Source organism: Lichenostomus cassidix, chromosome 4, assembly GCF_008360975.1.
Source record: "Lichenostomus cassidix isolate B80296 chromosome 4, HeHo_3.0, whole genome shotgun sequence".
In the NCBI taxonomy this organism is placed as follows: domain Eukaryota; kingdom Metazoa; phylum Chordata; class Aves; order Passeriformes; family Meliphagidae; genus Lichenostomus; species Lichenostomus cassidix.
The window spans coordinates 935,041-960,943 of NC_139484.1; the positions used below are offsets into that span (position 1 = coordinate 935,041).

Sequence of the window (25,903 nt, forward strand, 5' to 3'; positions counted from 1 at the left end):
CCGGGGCGTGCCGCGGCCGAGCCGGCGCCTGCGCGATGCCTCCCCGCCCCCTCCGGGTCGGCTTCCCGCTCGCGCAGCTCCGCTTCCGGGTCGTGGGCAGAGCTCGGCCGCGTCCGCCGGGACAGCCTCAGCCGGGCCGGGGAGCGGGGCCGGGGCTGCCGCTGCCCGGGCGAGGGGCGGGCAGGAGCCGCGGGGGGAGCGGCGGCATTGCGCGGCAGGGCGGCGAGAGGGCCGCGGGGAGGCGGCGGCGGCGGCGGCGGCTCCCCCCGCCGAGGCCTGGTCCGGCCCGCCGCCGCCGCCGTTCGGCCGATGCGCCCGGAGCCATGGACAAGATCCTGGAGGGGCTGGTGAGCTCGTCGCACCCACTGCCGCTGAAGCGAGTGATCGTGCGGCGCGTGGTGGAGTCGGCGGAGACGCCGCTGAGCCAGGCGCAGTGCCGCGCCATGTTCGCGCTCGGCACCCGGCTGGTGCTGCAGGGCCCTGACCCTTTCCAGCGGCAGGTGGGGCGGCAGGTGCTGGACGCCTACGGCCGCTTCCACCGCGCCGAGTTCGAGGCGTTCTTCAACCGCGGGCTCGTCCTCGGGCTCCTGCAGCGCGGCTACGGCGAGCTGAGCAACCGCGACCCCGCCATCCTCGACTACATCCAGGCGGGGCTGCGCCTCATCATGAGCTGCCCCTCGGTGCTGGAGCTCTTCGAGCTGCTGCAGGTGGAGGCGCTGCGCCTGGTGTGCGAGCGGCCGGCGCCGCCGCTCTGCGCCCGTCTCTGCCAGCTGCTGGGCGACTTCCCGCAGTGCCTGCCCCGCGGCAGGAAGCTCTCGCTCGCCTTCTGCCAGCAGCTGGTGCGCAGCATCGCCCACTTCCAGAGCCAGGGCACCCGGGAGGCCGAGCTGCGCCTCTATGTCTCGCAGGTGACCCAGGTCAGCGGGCTTCTGAGGAGCGTCTGGAAGGCCGAGCCCGACACGCTGCTGCCCTCCCTGCAGGAGCTCTTCGCCGTCATCTCCGCCGCGGGTGAGCGGGAGCAGCACGGAGTAACGAGGGCGTAGGTTATCCAGAGAAAAGGAAGAGCCTTAGCACAGGCAGTGGTTGTTTTGCAGGCATCACCAGGGAACCACTGCTTTCTCACCCAGATACTGAAGTGCAACTTTTTGGCCGTCCAGAAAACAAAGCCCTTTTTATTTCCTGCCCACCCCCCAAAAACCAGAGGGCCAATAGTGATTTATTTTACTGCAGAGCAGGATGGTGTTTGGAAGAAGAACTGGTGCAATGCTTTAGATGATATACTGAAATGAAGTTTTGGGTGCCCTGTTAGAAAGATATAAAACTATCAGTAGTAAAATGCATATAAATATTTCAAAGGCTGTTGCCAAGAAGTTGGTGTTAGACTCTGCTGGTGCCCAGCAACGTGACAAGGAGCAAAGACCATAAACTAAAACAGAAGTTTCACCTTAACGTGAGGAAGCACTTCTTTAGATTGACTGTGGTAGAGCACTGGAACAGGCTGCCCGGGGAGATCATGGAGGCTCCCTCTCTGGAGACTTTCCAAACCCACCTGGATATGTTCCTGTGTCACCTGCTCAAGGTGACCCTACCTTGTTGGGGGGATGGACTACATGATCTCTAGAGGTCCCTTCCAGCTCAGTTCTGTGATTCAGTGAAAAGCTGATTCTTCTTTGCTTCTTGGAACTGTTCACCAAACTGGGATTTATGAAAGGAATATATAAAACTTGGCTATTTTAGGGAGCATCCAGTGCCTGAGTAATGGAAATGTGATTGTAAATAGATCCTTTCTGACCTCTAAAATCTATGAAATATTGTATTAGTTCTCATTGGATTGTGCTTTTGCTGTTGAGGCACATGGGAAACTTAACATTGCATTTTGCCATAAGTGGTATGGTTCGCAGAGAGTTGCTGATAGGACATGGGGAACACTAGCTGCGCTATATCCCTAGGCTTAACATGAAGTATAATAAACAACTTATGGTACTTCTTTTTAGCAAAATACAAAACCTGCTTCTTAGTTCCACTTAGGGTGAAGGAGGAGGAAGTTTCCAGATTTTCCTGCATGGATATGAAATGGTCTAAAGGAGTTTGTAATTCAGTGCTATTCATTGTCCATAATTCATTGAAATGTTTTAACTTTGGTCTGGTTCGTCATAATAGAATGCAAGATGTAGGATAGAATGATTGTCACTTTCCAGCTATGGTGAAGTTGTAGGATAGAACATAGAGCCTACTTTTTTCTGTGGGGTTGTGGTTATAGTTCCTTACCTTATGTCATGTTCAACTATTACAGATACTTCATTCGAACCTTCTGTTGCACTGGCAAGCCTTGTGCAGCACATACCATTGCAGATGATTACAGTACTCATCAGGAGCCTTACTACAGATCCTAATGTGAAAGATGCAAGTATGACTCAAGCTCTGTGCAGGTAATATATTTCATTGTGGAGGGAGAGAAGAGTCTCTTTCTTAATCTTGTCTTTCTTGAAGCTGTTTGTTACTTAGGTTCCATTAAAAAAATAAACCTGCAAGAACATAAAAAAGATGAACTTTTAAGGTGGTATTCCAAGTCATGTGTTTTGTCATGTTAAGGTTATAAGGAGATATAGATATATCTATAGATATCTGTAAAGATATGTACATATATATATATATATATATAATGCTGTGAATGTTGCTGGCATGGTTTCAGTTTAAAGTTGCTGCTTTCGTTAGCCTTTTGGCTTCATTCCCTTGCTCTAGTGGGGTGTATGAAGAGGGTTAAATAGAAACACCTGTGTTCCTCTTAGGTGACATCTTTGTGTAGGTTTCCTACCTTATGGAAGGTGGCATAAGTAGGAAACTTCATGGGGTTTACAGTCAAACTGAGAAACAAGGCCTTGTTTTCAGAAGATGAACCTTTCTGCTTTTCCAAGAAGCAGAGTGATAGTCTCACATGATTGTTTTAAGCATCATCTCCTGCTCTGAAGAGAGGAACCAGTTAGAAATTAGTTTTACTGCTCAGTTGTGAGGGATTTTCCTGCTTAGATATCTTCCCATTTTTAAGTAGGATTCACAGAGGAACAGCCTCTATTACCCTTTTTGCTCAAGTCCTCAGAGGTTTTTTGGGTGCTCTTTGAATGATAGAGGAATAGGAATAATGTGGAAGCAATTGCATATTGTTTTTGTCCCTAATTTAACCTTGAGTAAACATGGTAGAGATGAGAAGCAGTTTTAACAGATTGGGATTCAGACTTGGTTAATATTCAGTTATGTGAATAATAGTGATGCAGAAAGATGACAATGATAGAAGGATGAAGACCTTGAAGTTCTTTGAATTATTTTTTAAACCCTATTGAAGAAGCTGTTATTGAGCACTGAAGGGGAGAAAAATGGGTAATGGAGTTAAACAAGGAACTACTAGAAATATGAATTGTTTAAAAAAGAACTATTTAGAAGCCATGAACTAAGAGTTTAATGTCTGCAATTAACTACATTAAGTTTATTGTCTGCTTTTAAGTACATCCCTTTGAGTGTAGTGTACTACTTAGACACTCTTGTAGTGTAGCACTTACGTGTCTTGGTGAAATACTGAGAGCTTTCTGACTGAAGACATTCCCTGGGTTTGATTAAGTTGAGAAGCTGTATTTCAGTTGAAAACATAATGCAAAGAAGCAGCATTAATAATATAATTTGAGGGATGACATATTGTTTAGAGACTTTAAAAGAATGTCCTTGACTGAATAGATTTCACCAAAGTCATGTGCCCGGTGACAGATCTGGGAAATTCGGGATTTGGGCATGCTGATAATTTTCCAATAATGTGCTAGTGATTAATTTTCGAGTTGGAGTAATTTTAACAATTATGTTGCATTACTGCATCAGCACAGTGTGATCATAGAACTGTAGCTTGAGAATGGCTTCTCTGTGTGCCTCTGCTTAGGGAAGTAATGCAGTGCTGAGCTTTGGTTACAATAGGAGCTGTTATTAACAAATAAGTGCTCTTTTTTTAGTACCAGCCATGCGGTGGGGCTTTTTTTTTCTCTTGCTTTTACAAGGGCAGTGCAATCTTACTTGCTTTGTTCATTCTTTGAGGTAATACTTGATCTTGAGAGCCTCTACTTTTGTTCAATGGAACCATGTTGGTTTTGTTTGTGGATACTCTCATGTCAACACTGCATCCAGCTTCTTTTTCTACCTCTGGCAGCTCTTTGCAGTTACTTACTACTCACTTCTGGCTTAGTGGAGCAATCGTACAGAGGTTAATGCAGCTGGAATGTCTGGAGCACCAAATGACAATGCTGTCACCAGGCTTGCAGCATTCCCAGGAGATATAGAACTTCAGGCACAACAAGGTCTGATGATAGTCAGCAGAGCTTTGGTGACTGTAAATTAAGAGACCTTGTTGCTCACTTCCTAAGTATAGCTTCCATGGCACTCCAGAGTCTGTCTAAAGCTGAGCACAGAGTAGTAAATAATTTATATTTAACAGACTCATAAATTGAGTTTGTTCAGAGCAGGTAGTGTATTAGACACAGGATCATGTTAGGAAGGGTACTTGGTTTTTGGCTTGAGCTATTTTTGATTGACTCAGCTGTCTCATGAGGCCTTCCTCAGTGAGGAAAAGCAGAAAACTGTTGAATCACTTTGAGGATATATGACTGCTTTAAGGGTCTACTTCAGAACTCTAAGAGGAAATGGACTGGCTGTACTCAGGATCCTGGCAAGTATAATATTTGTTTGCACTTCAACCCAAGTATCTTTGTTAAGAGAAACTGCAAATTTTGCTAAGAAAAGCACCAGATATGACCAGGTGCTTTGTCCTGTTGGAAGAAATGTAAAATACTATAAAAGACTTGTTGGGGTGCCAGGTAGTCTGAGGATCTTCTGTTGCTATTTTGGAGGGTTTTTTCCTAATCTGACGGATTCGTGCCTGAGCTGCCAGATTCTTTGATGGGATGAAGAAGATATTTTTGTGAAAGAAGTTACTGTCTGAGGTTGCACAAATAATTTTTTTTCCATTCAAAGATATCAAAAATGCTGTCCTTACTAGGCACATAGATGGGTAGAAGACCTGCTCATTTTAGGATGGTATGAAGCAGAAGGTCCTCTTGAGGCTTTTCTGATTCTCTTAATCTCATCAAGCCACAAAATGCATCCTCTGTTTATGTTCATGATCCTCATAGCCCATACTAATATCTGCCTTTGTATTAAAAATGCAGTCATTGATTGCAACAGAGCAGGAGCCAAGTAAATGCAACCCAAATACCTAATCTTCACCTACCAGATCTAAGATTTGATGCTTTTTGGGGCAGTTTCAAGTAGGTCTGCAAGTTCACTTCTGTTTCTTCTTCTGGCTTTTGTTTTTCTGGCATCTGCTCTCCAAAGCATTGACTCTCAGATTACCAGTCATATGTTTTAGAGCAGTTGTTCTGATGTAGGGCTCTACAGAATACTTGTCTATACAGTTAAGAAAACCAAATATATTGTCATTAGGCCTAAATTAGCTGTGCAGGTGTTTCTGCCACTGCTAAAAAGTATCCAGCCTACAGATCAGGGAGGGGAGGATTTGAAGTTGATTGGACTATGAGTTGTGGGGTCTGTTTATTTCTTTGCAGACAAAACCAGCTTGGGCCTGTGTTTTTGATTCTCTGTTTTAGAAGGTATATGAAAAGGATAAACATGTTTGAATTTAACATCTTGAGCAAATGAGAGCTTTGTGTAAGAGCAATGATGATGATGTTGCCACTTTTTTCCCAAGTCTTTTTTTTTTTTGTAGTAATGTGGAAGAAACTTGGTAAGACTTGTGCTTCTTAGTTAAGAAGGCAGTCCTAAAGATCCTTTATTTTAGAGAAACCTTTACATTTTGTATGTGCAGATTATACATAGTTCTAAGATACATATATATGTAGTCTCAATATGTGACCACCTTGTGGTAAAAAGTTTTTCCTTCCACTTAATAAGTGCTGCCTCTTTTTATTTAAAGCAGGGGATCTTGTGGACAGTTAAGGAAAACTCAAAATATTGCCAAGTAAAATCTCAGAAGAACAAAGCCTAAATTTCATTGTTTAGCTGGCAATCCCTTACAATATTGTCTGCATTTTAAAATGGCTTCAAGTAATCTGTTCATCTACCTTAAGGATCAGTATAAATTGACTAATAAAATTTAGAAGGCTAGAATACCTCTGTTTTCTGTTCTTGATACTTCACTGCATTTTCTAGGTGCGGGAGGTCCCTTCACTTTTCCTTTTTTTGTAGCTCAAGTGAAATTCTTCCTTTTGAGATGCATGTAAACCCCAGACTGCTCAATGTATTTAAAATTACTAGATTTTACCATTAATTTAGAGCATTTGAGCTGGCTTCCAGGAGTGTAGTTGTGAGTTCAAGAGGCTTTCTTAATAGTCAGTTTAGGTCTGCTTTGGGGCAAAAAGTATAAGAGGGGAGGTTACCAAGTACAGGTGCTTTTTCAGTAGTAAGTTTTTGCCAAATGTTAGTTTACTCTCTATAGAATCAGGGTGCATTTTCTAGACTAACAAGAAATGATACAAAATATTGACTTTTATATGCTTATGTATTTTTTGGGCATGTGTGTTTACTTCTAATGTATTAAATAAATCATTATTAATTTCAGAGTTAAATGACTTGGGATATAATAAAAATTAATTTACCACTTCCTAACATTCCTGCACGTAATTGGTTAATATAGAGTATGTTTTTTGTTGAGATTAAAGTTAGTGGCATATTGGGTTTTTTATATTTTTTGTTCTCCAATTGTCTTTCAGAATGATTGACTGGCTCTCCTGGCCCCTGGCTCAGCATGTGGAAACATGGGTGATTGCACTGCTGAAAGGATTGGCTGCAGTCCAGAAATTTACCATCCTCATTGATGTCACTCTGCTGAAGATCGAATTGGTATGTCCGAAAAGAGCATTCAGAACTGAGGGAGAGGGAAAGGAATTACCAACACCTATGCAATTGTGTAGCATGTTTATTGCAACATGTAGTATCTTCTTACTCTGAAAATATGATATAAATGTATCTATAGCTTTCACTTGCATGTAATGATTTTGTCTGTTTCAAATGGTTGTGTGTTTGAAGATTTGGTTTTATGCTTCTTATGAAATTTTACTTTGCAAATTTACTGAAATAAGTGTGGGTTTTTTTAGGTCTTTAATCGACTTTGGTTTCCTCTAGTGAGGCCTGGTGCCCTTGCTGTCCTTTCCCATATGTTACTTAGTTTCCAGCATTCTCCAGAAGCTTTTCATTTGGTGAGTTACTAAATAACTGTTTTTCAGTCCTTTGAAATGTCACTCACTATGTGATTTCTGAAACGGGTGTACAGAGCAGCAGAATTGATGCGCTTGGATTTTGTCTGTTGGAAGGTTCTAGAATCAGATTCCTGTGGTCACAGACCACTGGGCTTTTTAGCTTCCAGATTCAGCCATTTCATATATAACTGGAAGCAAGCATTGTCCTTCCTTGTATGTACCTATTTCTGGCAGTAGTGTCTGAGCACCACATTTTGACTGCATGCTTCTGGAAATCCATTTTTTGTGGTGTGAAACTGGCTGATAAAGTTGGGCTGCAAGTAGGTTTTCGAGGCCAGCTGTTTGGGGAAAACAGATAAAGTTACCTGCTGTATGTAACACAGTCACCTGGAATAGGCTCGTGAGACCAAGAAGTACTTCACTTCCAGAAAGCTGTGCTATCTGTGTCAATGTTAGTGGACAAATTAAAGGACACTATTTTTAATGGCCCCACTTCAAAATGCATTTCATTAGTTAAGGCCATAGATGGGAGGGTATGATAGTGACTGTATTAATAGAGCAAGATGTTCCCATACTCGGTGTTCAGCTTAAAGTTTAGTAGGAATATGTCTGAGATTTAATAGTAACAGCTTGGCTCATTGTTTCCAAGCTTTCCCCAAGGCTCTGAAGGGATATCAAACTCTTTGTTTAATGTCAGAGTAATTACCTTATGCCTGTTACATTGCTTTTTAATGATAGATGTCAGAAGTTTCTCTGTCCTCTCTCTACTGCCCTAATCTTGGCCTAGGATAGAAATTTGAGTCACAATTGAAAGAGCCAAGTAGCTTTGAATATGCTCAAAATGTAAATATTTCATATATTTACTGTCTTTTCTTCTTTTTTCCTGAGAGAGACGAAACATCAGAAAAATGTAAAATATGAGACAGCATATTCTAGAAAGAGGAATTTAACGAAGAAGATCTCTATTGGAGGCTGCATAAATAACCTCCATTCAGGATTTTTGCTCCATTTTAAACAGTTTTCTTCACTATCATCATTTATGCTACTGTCATTTAGTATTCTATATTTTCATTCATTTAAAGTGTTTGTTGACCATTTATAACAAATGGCCTGATGGTGAAATGGTTAAATGCACATTTGATAAATAGAAATTAATTTACTTGGTAATGCATCTGAGATTTGTTTCCCCTTCTTTACACTTGAGCATCATTAGCATAAATTAGTTAGATATTTTTATAGAAAAGGCAGTCTTGCACTTATGATGTAGAACTTATGGTCAAAAATCTACTGATGTATAAAAGTTTAATGCAACCTCAAGCCAGAAGTGATAATTCTGTGTGTATTTAAAGTGTAACTTTCAGTATTATCCAGCCTGCAGAATTTGACTCTCTGTGATAGAACTGAGAAGCTGTACTTTTTCTGTTCTTCCCATGTGCTTTGTCTGTGCAGAATTATTGTATCTCAGACCTGCTTGTTAGAAATCTCCTTGGAGCTCAGTTGTTCCTTTCTCATTGCTATGTACCCACATTTATAAAGTGGAAAACAGAACTTTTTTGTTGCAATAGTTTTCATTACAGACTTGTAGTACAGAGAAGAATTCATCTTTGTTTTTCTTTTTAAATAGTGGGTATCTTGCTTACCTATAGAGCAGGGTTTGTTTATCAGAGATGTGAAAATACTTTTTATACTCAGAACAACCAATATTTGAAAGTGGCAAATCGGTATTTTGCACTTGGCCCCTTTTACTTTGGTGTTTTGAACTATATTGGTTGTTGTAATTGGTATATTTTCCTCAAATTCCTGTATTCTTATAATTCCTTTTCTGTATTTCATGTCTTTATCTTACAAATTGTTAGGTAGTAATTAGTGATTAGAAATTATTATATCAACTTCTTTCACAGTTAATAAATTTTTATCACTTGGAAGCTGGCAAAGGTGACTGAAATACTTTGGTTCACAGTAAGAAGTCCTTACTCTTTGGGAATTGCTTTGAAGTAAATTTCTACTTGATGTCTTAAGGCTAATGTCTCATGCATTTAAAAATAGAGAGCTGTGCTGAAGAAGAGGAAGGAGATAAAACACTTCTGATTCTAAATTCTGACCCTAAATTCTGACTAAAATAGTCCTGAATCTGAACTAAGCCTCAAATAGATTACCATAGCTGTGGTAAACTTTCACCTCTTAATAAATGACATGGTCATGATTTATGGAGCTGAGCTCCCTCACTAGGTGGAGCTGTCAGCCAGTTTCCTTGTAGGAATAGCAGGAATGTATTCATCGGCTCATGATTCCAAGCATTAGATTCTGTTGAAGGAAAATTGAGAGGTGTGTTTTAAAAACCATATCAGTGAAATTAGAACAGGATACTAAACTGTTAGTGGTGGCACAAAAGCAAAATGTTTGCAGCTAATATCCTTAATAAAATGAGTCCTTTTGGTCGCTTGACCATTTAAAATCTTAGCATGCACTGTCTAAGTTCATAAAGTTCCAACACCTGCTATGTGAGCTAAAGAGAACATTGAATAATTAATTGTGTGGCTTGAAAATTGTCATGGGTAAAGAATAATGTTTTTCAGGTCATTGTTTCTCAACCACTTTGTATTTAATAACAGAAGATCCCCTGTCATTTGACATGTATAAGCCAATGAAGTTCAATGAAGTTGTTTGTAGAAGAAAAAAACAATGAGAAAATGCAGTTAAGACCTTTTTGTTTGTTTCTTTGTTTACCCATTCAGATTGTCCCGCATGTGGTCAGTTTGGTTCACTCCTTCAAAAGAGATGGCTTACCTTCCAGTACAGCCTTTTTGATGCAGTTGACTGAGTTGATACACTGTATGATGTATCATTATTCAGGATTTCCAGAGCTCTACGAACCCATTCTGGAAGCTATTAAGGTACATTAGGAATGTTAAGAGGGTGGAATGTTTTGTTTTCCCAGATATGAAGCTGTAGTTCCACAGATCTAAATTCTTTAGAGCTTCCGCGTGGAGAAAAGAGCTAACCATATAATCTCATGTCAATCCTAACTGTGTTTGAAATATAAAATAAAGCTCTGAAGGAGAAGGTTTGGTGTAGGGGAGGGAACAAGGGCATGGGACTGTTGTATCTCCTAGGCTATCAGGGACAGCAGTAAGACCTTGAAGGAGAATTGGGGAGCAGGGGAAAATACAGTACTGATTAATGGCTGGACCTATTGTAGAAACAAATACAAAAACCTGTTAAGTGTGTTAAATGTTTCTCTTGTAGGATATGCCCAAACCCAGTGAAGAGAAGATTAAGTTGATTCTCAGTCAGAGTGCCTGGACTTCTCAATCCAGTTCTTTGCCGTCTTGTTTATCTAGACTTTCTGGAAAATCTGAAACTGGGAAGACAGGTCTAATAAATCTAGGAAATACTTGCTACATGAACAGTGTTATTCAGGCACTTTTTATGGCTACTGAGTAAGTGCTTCTTAACAGCTCTTTTCATTGCACATTAATTTTTGCAGTTACTGCATTCTTGATTTTCACAGAATAGTAACATGTCCTTGAGTCTCTCAGCTTGCTAGAGCTGAGTGGAGTTTTTTGCATTCAGTTACTGATTGCTTTGTTCAAGCGCAGCTCTGGAAACTGCAATTTTAGCCATTCAAAATCCTGATCCTTCTGCACAGTGTCAAGAGAGAAGTCCTTTTTCCCTCTGTCCTTGCTCAATACAGTATTGTGAAAGTTTTTGGTGATGTTTTTGTTATAATCTGGAATGTATTAAAAATGTTGTCTGCCTGTAGCCCATTCCTAGACATTTAAGTACTTAAGAGATGTATTTTGCAGTGTTAGTTGTTACGGTAATTTTGCATCTGCACTGGAGCAGAGTCCCAGTATTAAAGGGAAGTGTTACATGTTTTGCTTTCTTTCAATTTGGAGTAATTATCTGAACTGCAATGATAACTGCATTGTTAGAAGTCTAGCAAGGAAATTGATGTCTGTCTCTTTCATTTCAGTTTCAGAAGACATGTTTTATCTTTGAATCTAAATGGCTGTAATTCCCTAATGAGAAAATTACAGCATCTTTTTGCATTTTTGGCCCATACCCAGGTATGTCAGTGTATTTCATCTGCTTTTTTTTAAGCCTAGATCTATATACCAAAATTGAGAAACAAACGTGGTGCCATGGGAGTCCTCTTGAGTATATCAAGTGTAAATATTACAGTTTTGTATGGAGATGAGTCTGCCTTCAAATGCTCAGATGGTGTGGATGGACTTCTGAAAAGTACATTTCTCTAATTGGAATATGTTGGCATTTTGTTGTTTTTATAGATAGGCAGCCATGGGTTTTCTTTGAGAAGCAAGAATAAGAAAATCCAAATTAGGCCTGAGCTCATATACAAGCTGATTTTAAGTATCTTTCTAGGGTAAACTGTGATCTGCAGTGACTTTTACACTAAATTTTATTGTAGTTCAAATTCTAATGTGAACATTATTAGCTATTCATAACATTCTGTTAGTGCTAGAAAGACACAGGACACTTCTCTTGGAATAATAGCAATAAACTTGTGACGGGGATGAGGCTGGATCAGCTTCAAAATAAATGGGTACTTATGAAGTACTGCTGTTCTGAAGAAAGCAAACAGGTTTTTTAACTCGCCAGCACGAACAGTAGCTATTATTGTACATAATATCTGGCTTGCACTCACTAAACATTAATATCTGGCTTGCACTCACTATATGTTAATATTTGCCAGCAGGATAAACTTTTTATCTTCATACTGGAGGTGATTGCTACAAAATTAATGGCTCTCCCTTCGTTTGATTAAGTTGTTTAAGTGTTTGTGCACCATGTGTTTCATTTAGCTACTCTGGGATAATTCTAAAGTAGAGTTGTTAATATTAAAATAATATAAACAATTTCTTAAGTACTTCCTATGTAACCTTGCTTGTTCTTCGCTCACATAAACAGAGGGAGGCATATGCTCCTAGAATTTTCTTTGAAGCTTCCAGACCACCATGGTTCACCCCTCGATCCCAGCAAGACTGCTCAGAATATCTCAGATTCCTGCTAGACAGGTATGGTTGTGCCATTAATGGGAATGAATTTAGAGCCTTACCACATAATGTTGAACTCCTAGGAACGGTTGTGTAAGAGTTCCACTGCTTTAGTGGGGACCAGGAATTTTCAGCCTCATTCCTGTCTTTCTCTTGTTTTCTGTATGGTCTATGGAGCTACTTTTCTTCATGGGTTTAATCTGCGGTGAAGTCTGGATGCCATCTTGAATCCACATAATTGAAAACAGGTTATGGTGGTAACAATGTGCCACTTTTACGTATCTAAACTAAGTGTTATTTTCAAGTCGTGGTCCTGTTGTTAAACTAATGTGGTTGGTGAAAGCAGTTTAGTTGTGCTTCTGGAATTTCATGCTGGTGGAGACAGCTGTATTTCATACTGGGCACGTAAGTTGCAAAGAGATGTACCTGCCTTTATAACCTGCTTAGTAAACAAGTAAACTGTGGCAGAGATAAAGCAGTAATACCTACATTTATTAATAACCCTCTTTATTTTTGGCTTGCTGAGATGGGGCTTGAACAATATTATTGTGACACATTCTACTTCTGGAGGAGTTTCTCTCAGTAGTGAAAGTGTTCTCTTATTTTCTCCCCATGTCTTGGGTTTCTTTTTTGGTTTGGATTTTCTTGCTGTAGTTTCTTAACTTTCCTGGCTGCAGAATTTTGACCTTTATATTGGAAATCGTCTGGCAGAGGATAAATAGTTAGTTACTGTCTTACGAAATCTGACATACCGGACTAGTCAACTCAAGAGCTGATTTATTAAGACAATGCAATGGTAAATAATGAAAAGATTGTTAGATTTTTTTAATACTTGCCAGTTCTTTCAATATATCCATTGTGTTCTATTACATATGAGACCCACAATAAATGCATTTGTGCCTCTTGTACTCTGTTTTAGATAGCACAGACATCTATGGTTCAGCTTGCTTGTATAAAAAATAACAGATATTTTTGTGTAGGATACTTCTGGGCACTTAACCATCTATATTTTTTAGCTCATCTGGAAAAGAAAATCTGAGGTAGTGACAGTATTTGGAAAATAGCACAGTTAGTTGGATTTATTTTTCTTTGTTTCAGGTTGCATGAAGAAGAGAGAACTTTGAAAGCATTGTCTTCAGCCAAGAGTTCTGAAAGTATAATAAATGAGGAGTCCCAGGCACAAGAAGCTGTCCATAAAACACAAGTATTTTCTGAAGCACCTTGTATGGGAAATGAAGAAAGAACTCTGATAGAGAAGATGTTTGGAGGAAAATTGAAGACTAATATATGCTGTTTGAACTGCAAAAGTATGTCTCAAAAGGAAGAAGCTTTCACAGATCTCTCTTTGGCTTTCTGTCCTCCAACTTCCTTAGAGAATGTTGACCCAAAATGTATGGAACATTCTGAAATGAAAGATGACTACATGGTGCAAAGAAATACTTTAGCAAGCAGTCCTGCTGCTGAAATACCTCTCGGTAATTTGGAAGTAAATCATGGTTGTGACACAATAATGAATGAAGGAACCATTGAAGATTTTTCTAGTGAGCCAAACTCTGAGAATACCACAATTTCTGAACTCAAAGTTCAAAATAATGGGGATATATCTCAGAGTCTAGTAGGTAAAAATACCCTGTCAGTTACAGACTTACTCAATTATTTTTTGGCACCTGAGATCCTTAGTGGAGACAATAAGTATTATTGTGAAAAGTGTGCCTCTCTACAAAATGCTGAAAAAACTATGCAAATCATTGAGGAGCCTGAATACCTCATTCTCACTCTTTTGAGATTTTCATATGATCCAAAGTGTCACGTAAGGCGCAAAATCTTGGACAATGTGTCTCTACCACTTGTTTTGGAAGTGCCAGTGAAAAGAGCAACATCCCCTTTAGCTGTAGTTTCAGGAGGCTGGTCTGTTGGTGTGGAGATTTCTGATACTGGAGAAAACCTTGCTAAAAAACTGAAGCCCTCAGGTGCTGATGAAGTGACCTGCCCACAGTTGGTGCCCTATGTGTTGAGCTCTGTGGTGGTGCATTCTGGTGTATCCTCTGAAAGTGGACATTATTATTCATACGCTAGAAATGTTACTGGGTCAGGTCCTTCAGGGCTCTGCCACCAGTCTACAGCTCTTTCTTTAGTTTCTCCTCAGGATAAGTTGTTGACAGAGGAGAGTCCTTGTACTGTTGTAGAAAATGAACTGGACCCTGAGATGCCAAGAGAATGGTTTCTGTTCAATGACAGCAGAGTGACATTTACCTCATTCCAGTCAGTCCAGAAAATCACCAGCAGATTTCCAAAGGACACTGCTTATGTTCTGTTCTACAAAAAGCAAAACAGTACCTGTGGCTTCAACACGAATCCAACAAATAGACTCTGGGTAAATGGAGACCCTCCTCTACAAAAAGACCTCATGGATGCAATTACAAAAGATAACAAACTGTACTTGCAGGTAAGATGGAAATTTCATGTAAAGGATATCTCCTTAAATCTCCCAAGAGGCAGTCAAAAGGAAAGAATAAGGTAACTTTTAAGTATTCTGATATATTAACCTTAAAAATCACCATTCTGGCTTCCATCTTGGTGTTACTGGACAGGTTTCATAGTAAGGTTGTCACTATTGGATGGGAAATGTCAAGGAAAATGGCATAAACTCATTTCATTTTAAACTTTTAGTGTCAATGCCTGTATAGGTTGTTTAACCACTTGTAATTCCAGACAGGAGAGGCTTCAAACAGTTCAAGCTTCATTGCCTTTACTAAATTACAAGAGTGGCTTAAGTATACTTAAAAACTTCTAAGTGGTGTTCTTACTAGTGTATTTTGATTTGTAATGACTTACAAAACCCAAATGCTGGAACAACTGAAACGATGACCAGATGTGGGTGACTAGATTCCATTTTCCCTTTGCTGCCTGTGCTGTATCCTCTGTGGGACCAGCACTGGCCAAGAGCACGCTCCCTGAGGTTTGAGAACTTCGCCTAGCTGTAACAGCCTTTCTGTTTGCTGTTAGAAAAAAGTGTTCCTCACACTTCAGTGTGTTTTTCTTTGAACAGTGCTGCTATTTTTGGATGTTTTTGGAGCAATAATGTGTTTTACTGTGGTGCTCTTTGATGAGTTAAGCTGTTCCTATAAGGGTTATAGGCCAACTCAAATTAGAAGAACTAGGTAAATTTAACTTTAAAAAAAATGAGCTAAATCTCACTGTGGAAAATCTGCTGCAGGTATTTTACAAACGTGAACGGGAGAGCTGAGAGCTCAAATTGCAACCCTCTTGCTATTTTCAAGCTGTCTGGTTAAAGCTTTTGTGTCCTGTCTGTCTTTGATTATGTGCCGCAGCTTCTCTGGATTTCACCTGGGCTTCTGTAGCAGCAATCTCTGATCACAGAATGACAGAATAGCTTGGGTTGGAAGGCGCCTTTAAAGGCCATGTAGTTCAACCCCCTGCAATGAGATCTTCAAGTAGACCAAGTTACTGAAAGTCCCATCCTGCCTGGGTTCGAATGTTTCCAGGGATGCGGCATTTACCACCTGAGCAACCCCTTCCAGTGCTTCACCACCCTCATAAATAATTCATTCCTTATATGTAGTCTAACCCTACTCTTTTTGTTTAAAACCATTGCTCCTTGTCCTATTTGGAGGAATTTTCCTTTTTTAATTGTAATCTCCTCAAAATGAAAAATATTTTCCAAGCTTATAATTTTTGTTTGCTTTTTAGGGGGTTTTCTTGTTTGTTTTTGGATCCTTTACCTACCTTTCACCTTTGAATTCTTCAGTATTGGCTTTCATTGTAGTGTTTTACTAATCACAGAGTTGCTGAGCTCCTGTCCTTTTCTCATTTTAATTGAGGCTCATTACAAGTGCTCAGTTGCTGTTTTTCTCGAATTAATGCAATAGTGTAATTCACTGAATTAGATTATTCTAATTTAAAGATGCCATATTTCACTATTGGTTCAGAGTTCTAAACGAATGTTTTCCAGCTAAATTAAGAATATACTTTTTTGCCCTGAGAAAGCCTTTACTTCTTTAGAAGACATGTTAAACAATTCTTTATCTTACTGCTTTTGTTTTGCTATTGCATATCAGTTTACCACATGGTAAACTAAGATGGTTTTACTGTAAATAACTAAACCTGCAATATGGGTAGCTCCCACTCTTTTTAAAACCCATTCTGGGAACAAATGGAAAGCAAAGGGTGGATGTTCTCCATTATTCTCAGTCCAGAGAACTGTACTGACTATCAAGTTTTACTTGCCTGATTTGTTGGGATAAATACTATCAGTCTATAAACATTAAACATTTTTAGAAATAGGGCTATTGGTTGTAAAAATGCCAGTGCTGTAAGCTAACCAGTTTGGTAGTGTAGTCTTTCAACTAAACAGGCTATTTATGCAAGGTCTGCTATTTTAATTAAGATTTGTGGTTGATTTCTGGTACTAGAAGTGAGTTTTTAGTAGTTACTTGTTATTCCTAGTAAACGTACTTAGTTTCTGTTATGTCATACAGTTAGCCAGATACCTGTGAATCCACATATTGCTGGAGATAGCATAGTAATGTCTTCAGGAATATGGCCAGCGCATCTGTGTAGAGAGCGTCCTCCAAATATTTTATGTAGTTTTGGAAATGAGTATGCATTTCCTTAGTAGTGTACAACAGTTTTAAAGTTAGGCTGTGTTTTTTGAAGAGGGCGAAGTAATTTAAAGTCACAAAGACTATTTCTAGCACCTGTGAAAGTACATGGACAAGACTTAAGTTTAGTGCTTTCATGATTGTATAATACAGTCAGGAAGAATTGAAGGTGACTCCTGTAGTTACTAAAACCCTGTTTCAAAGTTTGTTCCCATTGACTTTAGGGAGGTGTGTATTGATGAAGTGTCATGTGAAGGAGGCTATTGATATGAGCCTTAGCACTGCAGTACTGTCAGTTTGTTTCCAGGTCCCCCTTCTTTTCTCTGTTGGTCTTCCACAGCCCAACACCTGCCTTCTCTCTGTCAATTTTTGAAGCTCACTAATTTGAGAAAGGTGTATAAAGATACAGTATTGCTGCAGGATTTATTGAACTAGTTGGCCAGAGACAAAATAGTGCATGATGTGTCTAATGAGAGAAAAGCCTGTGCTTATCCCCTTCTTAGATGTCTTAAAAAGCCTCAGGAAGATTCAGCTGAAAAAGCAGCTGGTGGGAGGCAGAGATTTCTTGTTCTTTCCAGTTGTGCCAGGTGCATTTGCCAGCAGTTGACTCCGATTTTTATGAAGTGCTTGAGAGTTGCAGGGGCTTACTAATGTTGTAAGAGTTTGCGTAACAATAATACTTGAAAGCTGAAAAGCTGCAGTGAATAGAAACTAGATAGCTTGTCCGTCTTTTGGCCTTTTATCCAAGTATGTTGTTACTCTATGCAGTCGATTGAGTGGAATAGAAAAGTGTCTTTAAAGTCATTAACATTGATCTAAAGGTTTTACCTTTCAATTTTGCTACCAATAACAAGGGCATTTTAAATTTGCTATAATGAAAATTCATACAAAACATATATCAACCTGTTTTGTTTGCTTCTGATCAGCAATCTTATTTTTAATGACATTCCATGTCACTATAACTCATGAGTTAGCATGAACTCAGATGGATTTAATTTTGTTTTACTTATGCTTACTGACAGTCAGCAAAATTGTACATCTTAGATTGACTGTGGATGTTCAACTTGAAAGTTCAGCAAAGCTGTTCACTAGAAATTAGTGATGCTGCATTAAAAGCTGTTTCAAGGGCATGAGGTTTTGGGTTGGGTTGGTTTATTTTTAATTGTCTTTATTCTTTCATTTCAGGAGCAAGAGCTTAGTGCTCGAACACAAACACTTCAAGCTGCCTCAGCCTCTTGCTCTTTCCGACCCAATGGATTTGATGACAACGATCCCCCAGGAAGTTGTGGGCCCACAGGTGGAGGAGGAGGGGGTGGGTTCAGTACCGTCGGTAGATTGGTCTTTTGACCATGAAGACAACCTGGAATACACTGGTTCCAAAGCAGCCCAGTGCTGCTGAGGACAAATAAAATACTGAACTCTGTCAAATATTGTACCAAGAGTTGAGACTTGATCCTTGTCCAAAAGCAAATATTGGTGTTTTTTTGGTTATGTTTTATTTTAAATAAATAAGCGCATAATGGAAAAAAACTACCTCTTAAAAGTTCAGTTGCTTTCATAGTAAGATGCTTGCCCAAAAGATAGAAAATTAAGATTTTTAAGTAGATGCTAATGACATTGCATTAAACTGTACAAATGCACTTACATCAGTTTTTTTCCTCATCCACTGAATGAAGAAAGTTTATTTTTTACACTGATGGTATTGCTTTATGTGGAAACCCATTTTCAGATGGGCTAAACTGCATCTGTAGTCTCTCACCCACAGCTTATTTTTAAATACAGTACCTCTATGGATTTTCAGAAATGATGCAATTTGTAATGAAGGCAATAACTTAAATGTGACATGATACATTATTTGCCAGGTTAAAATTTATTCAGTCTATTTCCAGTGTAAATGGAAAGAAAAAAATTACAAATATTTGCTAACTTGTTAGCCAAAAAAAGTGCATGTTGTGTAGGAGCAATGTTTTTAAATAGCAGTTGTTAACTTTGTAGCATTTCTAATTGTTTTGAGGATTTTAAAATTATTTCAGGGAATATATCTGCTGAGTATTGGAAAGGAAGAGGTTCTGTATGTGCCTTGCAGTACTGTAACTTAAACTCTCTGAGGCTGCAGAAAATGAGAAAAATGTCTTAGTAGTCAATTATTTTTTGTCAGCATTAGAAATCAAGACATTTATTGAAAGCTTTTAGGTTTCCAGAAGTAAAAATTTGTTAGTTTGAAATGCAATAAGTGTTGCCCTTTATTTTTTTATTTTTAAAAAAATACATACCTAGTAATCTGTAACTTTCACGGCCTGTACTGCTGAGAAAAACTGGTCATATAAATGGAGCTATGTTTGTGAAGTCACAGAAAAACTGCCTCTATTGATCTTTGCTGAGGATCTTTGCTTATCAGAGTCTTCTGAAGTTTTGCCTTTGGGTTTTGCTGGTAGTGAGAAGTTTCTGGTGAGTTCAGGACTATTTTTTATTTTCCTGCAAAAGTCAAAAAATATTCTGCCTGTGGAGCAGTGTGTGCTTGCTCAATAGGCCAGCAGAGGTTGAGGATCCACTCCTTTGAGTCTTGGCAGAAATAACAACTTTGGTTTTGATGTGCAATGAAGATAAGAGAAGTAAAGGACTTACACTGTTGAACCCAGTGATTAATTCTTGAGTAATCTTAGAGTGAAGTGTAAATTTATTTAAAGTATTTTTACAAAATTCTGCACTGTTTTTGCTGTGTTTTTATATTCTATTAGATGACAAAGTATGTCCTTAAAAAGCATGTGGACCTGGCAGATTTTAGCATAAATGTATAAAAATAAACAAATTCCTTAGAAAGTGCTTTGAAAATGCGTAAGATAAGTTGAGAGAATGAAATCTTGCTCATATGACTCTAAATATATGGAGTTTAGTCTGAAAGGTAACTTAGCTTGCAAGCTATTTTTATATTATCACTAAAACAATGCTATTTATTCTACAATAGGTTTGGATGTTATGCTCAAGAAAGCTAGAGCAGCTCACTTTGATTTTTTTTAACTTTTTTTTTTCCTTTCTTTTCTTTTAATACTTTCCAAGCTTTCTTGTGACAGTTTGTGATACCTTGTCTTTGACCTCCTCCTTTAATTGCTATCTCAGCTGTAGGTCTCTGAACCAGCGGTTCAGCCATGGAAGCTTGGAATGTTTTGAGACCAGCATGAGGGAACGTTGTCATTTCATTGTACTTGGATGAGGTTTTTTTTGAAAGTTCACTTTGCTTTGAAATTCTGTAACTTTCAGTCTAAGAGGGTTTTTTATTTCCTTTTAGGCTTCACTGCCAGTTTGCTCTGGTTTTAAAATATTTTATAAGACAGGTTAATTTGGCTTTTTTCATCCTGATTGAGGATACAATAAAAAGCTGTCTACTCTTTGCATTACCATGGGAATATTTTTTCTCTCTGTATCAATTTACTGTTCATTTTAAACTACAAATAAGTAGAAGCAGGGGTAAGTGGTTTTACTCTATATGAAATCATAATTTTGTAAAGGTCAGTTTTGTTTTTATGTTCTCACAGTAAAAATACAAATTATGTAGCCTACCTAAAAATAACATGCAGTATGACTTTTGTATACCTATTGTACTATATTTATTTCATGAGCTCTTAGAAGGCTTTCTGCACCCTTGTTTGCCTGTTCTAAATTAGGTGTTAAGTATGGCAAATTTACATGAGAATAATGCCAATCAGGTTGGATCTGCAAAATGATGACTGTCTGAAATGGGAAATAACTTACTTCTTTCACCTTGTTGACTTCTGTTGATGCAGTTGCTTGGGGTTTTACAAATAGATTTGAAAATTCAGGATGCCTGTTTGCAAGTGTACTCGCTGACCTGACAACTGTCCTAGGCTGGTGAGTCATAGATACCCAACTTCAAAGGTTTCCATAAACATAGTGGAAGTGGAGAATTATTTCGTGCTCTGAAATGTGCACCTTTTTTATTGTTTACAGTAATGGTGTTGCATGCCTCTATATCCTGGACATAATATGAGTGAAAAATGTACATATGGTACTTTGATTTGTTGCTTGTGAATGAATACTGGATGGTTTGTTTATTTACCCTTTTGGCTCCGTTTTTAATTTGTTTTCTAAGTTGAATCAATAGAAAGATACAAAATACATAAGACCTTTTCAGAAGCTTAGGGGTTTTTGTTATTTTCTTTTATGAAAGAGATGCAGTTGTACCAAACTCAAGGGTGGTATGTCTTTTAAAATTGTATTTGCTTCTACCAAGACAGACTTTGATTTGGTCTTTGTTTTAATAGTCACTGCAGTTGCATTAACTTTCTCCTGTGCAGTTAATTTTGTACAGTTTTTTCATGTGGAGCCTTACAGTGGATTGCTGTGACTGTCACCCCTGTAACAAGTGCTTGCAATGTCTGTGAGCTCTTTTATACATGAGGATAGAAGATGCTTCTTTGGATAACTAAACAAATCACACTGTCTGGCTAGCTTTTCTTAATTTTTTTTTTCTTTGTTCCCTTCTCTGGAAAGGTAAATATTTTATCTTCTTTGTGCACTGGAAATTTAATTTCATGGGTAAACCTTAATTTATTTTTTTTAATCTGTAGCGGTAAGTTTGTTCATGGAGTCAGAACACTTTTTTATACAAGTGACAGACAAAGTGCAGAAGATCTGTGAGCTGATGGTGTTGGAACAAAAGCAAGTGCGTATAAACTTTCTGTAAATAAAATTTAGATTAGAAACAAAGTTCCAAATTACTAGAACTAATTCTGGAACAGCCTTCTGGGCAGAGCTTTGAAGTAAGAGCCAAGTATGTCTATGAAAGTAATCAAATGCAAAGTGGTGTCCGAATAGTAGGCAACTAGACTTTTATCAACCAGAAGTCCCTTCCAGTCCCTTCCTAGAGTTTTGCTCTTTTGTTGGGTTTCCTGTCTTGCCGCATTGCCGGTTTTGTTTTTAAGGCTCAAAGATTCAAGTGTAAATAAAGGGAATACTAAACTGTAATAAAACGACAAAGGTTAACTGCTCCATTTTGGGTGGTGTTGGTGTCTGCTATATAGGGGAATGAGGCATAAAAATTAACAAATCATGGCAAGTGGAAGCTAGGAGGAGTTGTGATGCAAGCAAATGTGCTCAGTTTTGACCATAAGGCTGATATCCCTGGGTAACAACCTACAATGAGATGTAATGGGTTGTAGCACTAGGTATCCTCAGAAGGCTGTAATCAAATGGAAATTATTGGACATTTTCAAAGGATGAGTAAATGATCTATGATGTAAATGAGATCAGAATAGCCAATCTTCAAGGCTTTCATGTTCCTTACAGCCAGTCGTCATAGCCCTGCCTACATCTGAATTCAGAGCTGGTAATATGCTTTTAAATCACAGAGGTGTGGGGTCAAATGAGACCGAGAACCGAGAATTGTGTGGTGCTGTCTGGGTTGTGTCCAGCATGAGCTCTGGCTGTGCTCGGTGTGCCAGGATGTAGTGTAGTGTGGCACTGCCTGACCACACGTTCTTTTGTGTTAGTGCATACACACATCCCCAGTTCACTGGGAATCTGCTTTTGCTTGAAGTATCCAGATCAAAGGCACAACAGATGAAACTACCCAGAGTGAATACGTCCCTTATTTAAAACAGAAAGTTCTCTTCTAAATCTGCAGGATTCTAGATAGGAATATGGATTCAGGATACACATTTCTTGTTCCTTTTCTTTTTTTCCATTGCAGGTAATATTTTTAGGAATCATGTTTAAAAGGGCTTTAATAGATGTCTCAAAATAAACACCAGCATGGGTAGGTGATTCCTCATGAAGCTGATACAGAAAGGAGAGACAGTGGGTGGTGAAGGAGAAGACCTAGTGCTGAACAGAAATGAGGCAAATGCAAAAAGACAGGATGCCTCTCATCTGATTTAAAAGTTGCACATGTTTTAATTTCACTGCTGTAACTTCAGTGTAATTCCAGCAAAGGACATTTTGTCAACAATGCCTTGTGTTACTGGAGCCTGATCTTCCAAAAGTTTCTGGTTTATCATTATATCCTTTTAGATTTTGAAGGAAAAACGTCTCAATAGGCATATTGAAAATATGCTGCTGAGGAGAGTTTTTCAGATTGATATTAAAAAATTAATTCAATAACAGGATATGTGATTGTGTAAGTAACTGTGGTATCATACAGCATCCTTGAGTCCAGTGATCTGCAAAATTTTTCTGATTGTACACCCCCTCAGTAAAAACTCTTATGTGGCGACTCAGTATATATATATTTACTAATTTATGAAATACGTATGTATTGCTGTACTAATATACTATGTACATACACAGGAGTAGAAATTGAAAAAAGTATGAGAGAAAAGTGAAAAAATACTATTTTAAAATTATTTAAAATTTTGCTTGTTAATTCTACAAAATATACTTTTTTCTTGCACCCAAATGGATTGTCTTGGTGTACATGCATCTCACTTTGGAGACCACTTCTCTAGGGTATGTTCTTGGAAAGAGCTTTAACTTGATGGGAGCAGGTATCAAAATTGACCAGTTTATAATTACAGTTTCTATTACTCTGTGAATATAGACTGTTGTCCTTAACTTTGTGCTGCATGACTCTGTTTTGGATGTCTGTTTATTTGGAGTTCTTAAAAAATCAGTTCCAAGAGCTGTGAACTGTTTTGCTGTTTGTTTTCCTAAAGTATGCATTAAATGACAAAACAAGAGGTTTCAGCCTTAGGTGGTTTGCAGAAATGCAAGGCCATTCCAGTTTGGAAGGGAGGGCATATCCCTTGCCAAACACAGGGATGTGTTAGTACTTGGCTTTAAATGTTAGTACCATTTTTCTACTGACTCACCCTTTCTCAAGTGTTCTCTAAAGGATTGCAATATTTAGTGCTCAGCTTCTCAGAAGAAACTAATTTAATTTTCTTGCTGTATCTTTCCTGGTGTTTGTTTTACTGAACTACAGTTGAATCCATTTTTGCAGTATGCCTGTTCTTAAATCTTTTAAACTGGCATAAATTTTAATAATATTTCCTATCAGTTTTTAAAAATCAATGGGGCAAAATGAGTGTTTTACTGTACATGTGTTGGGCTGCATAAAGAAGTCAAAATATATTTTTAAATGTCTCAAAAGTTGTCTGAAAGTATGTAAGTTTTCATGTGTTTGACTTGAGAGGGAAGATAGATGTGCTAGTAAAATATAACAGTGGTGATTTGGGTTTTTTTGATTGTATATTTTATCTGTAAATCTCAGTTTGGAGGATCTCACACAAAAACATGGAAAACAAGTCATCTGAGAACTCTTAATGGTCCAACTGTATCTGGAGAACAAAGTAGCTGAATTTCCTGTGTGTTTAAGATGCAATGATATGACAGTGTTTCATTTGAGTTGTCTTCTCAATTGGTGATACTTAAATCTTCAAAGAAGATGAAATTACTTCAACTTGTTGAAATAATAAAGGACATAACAGTTAGTTAAAATACAGCCTTTCTCAATGAACATGGAAGGTATGGCACAGAACCATTTAGGCCACCTTTAAATAAAGACATGATTCTCAAAAACTGTTTTCAACTTTTCTATATTTTTCCTCAAGTTTCCCCAGACTAAAAGTTGAGAGAAGGCTTTTGGGTTTGGTTGTTTTTCTCGACTACAGGAATACCTAGGAAACTCAAACAATTAACAGGCCTGTTAATAATCTGTGAAGTACTGCTGGGTGGTGAATTGTGTGAGAGGGACTGGAAAGTTTTGGGTTGCCCCTAGAATATGTAGTTTGAAGTTGAGTCTCTTCAGGTTGGCTGCCCACAGCTCCCTCTGGCATTAGAAACTGCTGCCTTTATGTGGTCTCTGGATTAAGTTTGGTACTGCCTGTAAGGAAAAAATCGTGGGAACCTCCCCTTCATCCAAGTCCTATTCAGGCTAATTGAAGAATTATTCTCGATCTGAGCTGTTTCAATTCTGCTTTGATTAAGTAACTTGAATCTGGGGGCTGCCAAGGGAAAGAAGACATCAAGCTTTAACGTAATGCAGAACCTAATATTTTTTTTTTAATAAATAAGTGCTTTGGCTCCAGTAGGAGCTGCTGGTTGTGTGCTGTGCTTTAAACATCCCAGGTCTGCAAGAGGTGTTTCCTACTGCTGAGACCATGAAGACAGCAGCTATGCAGAATTCATTGGGGAAGGGAATTTGCTGCAGTATAAACAAGCAACTAGGCGGATGATTTCATCATTTGGATTGGTCTGCTGTGTTTTGCATTTGGGGATTTGATGTGAAAGAAGACATGTAAGGATAATCTTTTTTTAAAAGCACTTACAAAGGTTTCTGCAGAAGGATCACTTCCTGGAGTGGGATCCTAGGGAGTGTCAATGTGATCTTGCAGCCTACAAGAGTTGTTCTGCTCCCACAGGGTGTGTTATGGTGGAAGGCGTGAATGGAAAGACAAAAATGCAATTAGTCCACTAGGCCTGAAGTGCACCCTTTGTTCACAGATCACAGGCTTGAGTGTAGATGAAGACCATTTCCTTTCACTGGGGGTATCAAGGAGTAGAGTATTTCTGCAACTTCTCATTTTCTTGGGAGAAAATCCAGTGTGGAGTTTGTGCATTGTGGTCAGTATTTCTCCAGTTGTGAATGCACAATGAGCCACAAGTCAGGAGGCACTTCAACCATGAGGTTTTAACTGCTTATTTGACAAGGCTGTTTTTGAGGTCAAGTTAGCTCATCTCCAGCTTATTTGGTCCCCTTAGCTACTAAGGATTTGCTGAGTGGGTAAGATCAGGATGAACTATAGAGTAGCAGCTCATATTCCCCAGTGTCTGTTCTGGGAACGTGCATGAATGCTCAGCTTCAGAAAGGATCTGATGAGATGAAAACAACCAGAGGGTTTTTAAGAAGGAGAAGCTGGAAAGAAATGTAAGCAAGAACTTCAGAGTGTGTGGGTATGCAAAGCTGTGGATTTCCTTCTCTTTTTGGGACCAAAAAGAGTTTGTTTTGTTTAATCAAAACCATACCAACTTCACATGCCACGTATACATAAGGAAAAAACAT

The 25,903-nt window shown here is 38.7% G+C and overlaps 1 protein-coding gene across 1 annotated transcript; it reads left to right on the plus strand.

The window, feature by feature from the left end:
- Nucleotides 1-73: 73 nt before the first annotated feature.
- Nucleotides 74-24,420, plus strand: USP38 (ubiquitin specific peptidase 38). Its single transcript, XM_085057502.1, has 10 exons — nt 74-1,008; nt 2,294-2,429; nt 6,762-6,891; nt 7,146-7,247; nt 9,983-10,141; nt 10,494-10,687; nt 11,224-11,317; nt 12,180-12,286; nt 13,364-14,711; nt 18,073-24,420. The coding sequence occupies exons 1-10, from the start codon at nt 324-326 to the stop codon at nt 18,232-18,234; spliced, it is 3,117 nt and encodes a 1,038-aa protein (XP_084913628.1). The 5' UTR covers nt 74-323; the 3' UTR covers nt 18,235-24,420.
- The last annotated feature ends 1,483 nt before the right edge of the window (nt 24,421-25,903 follow it).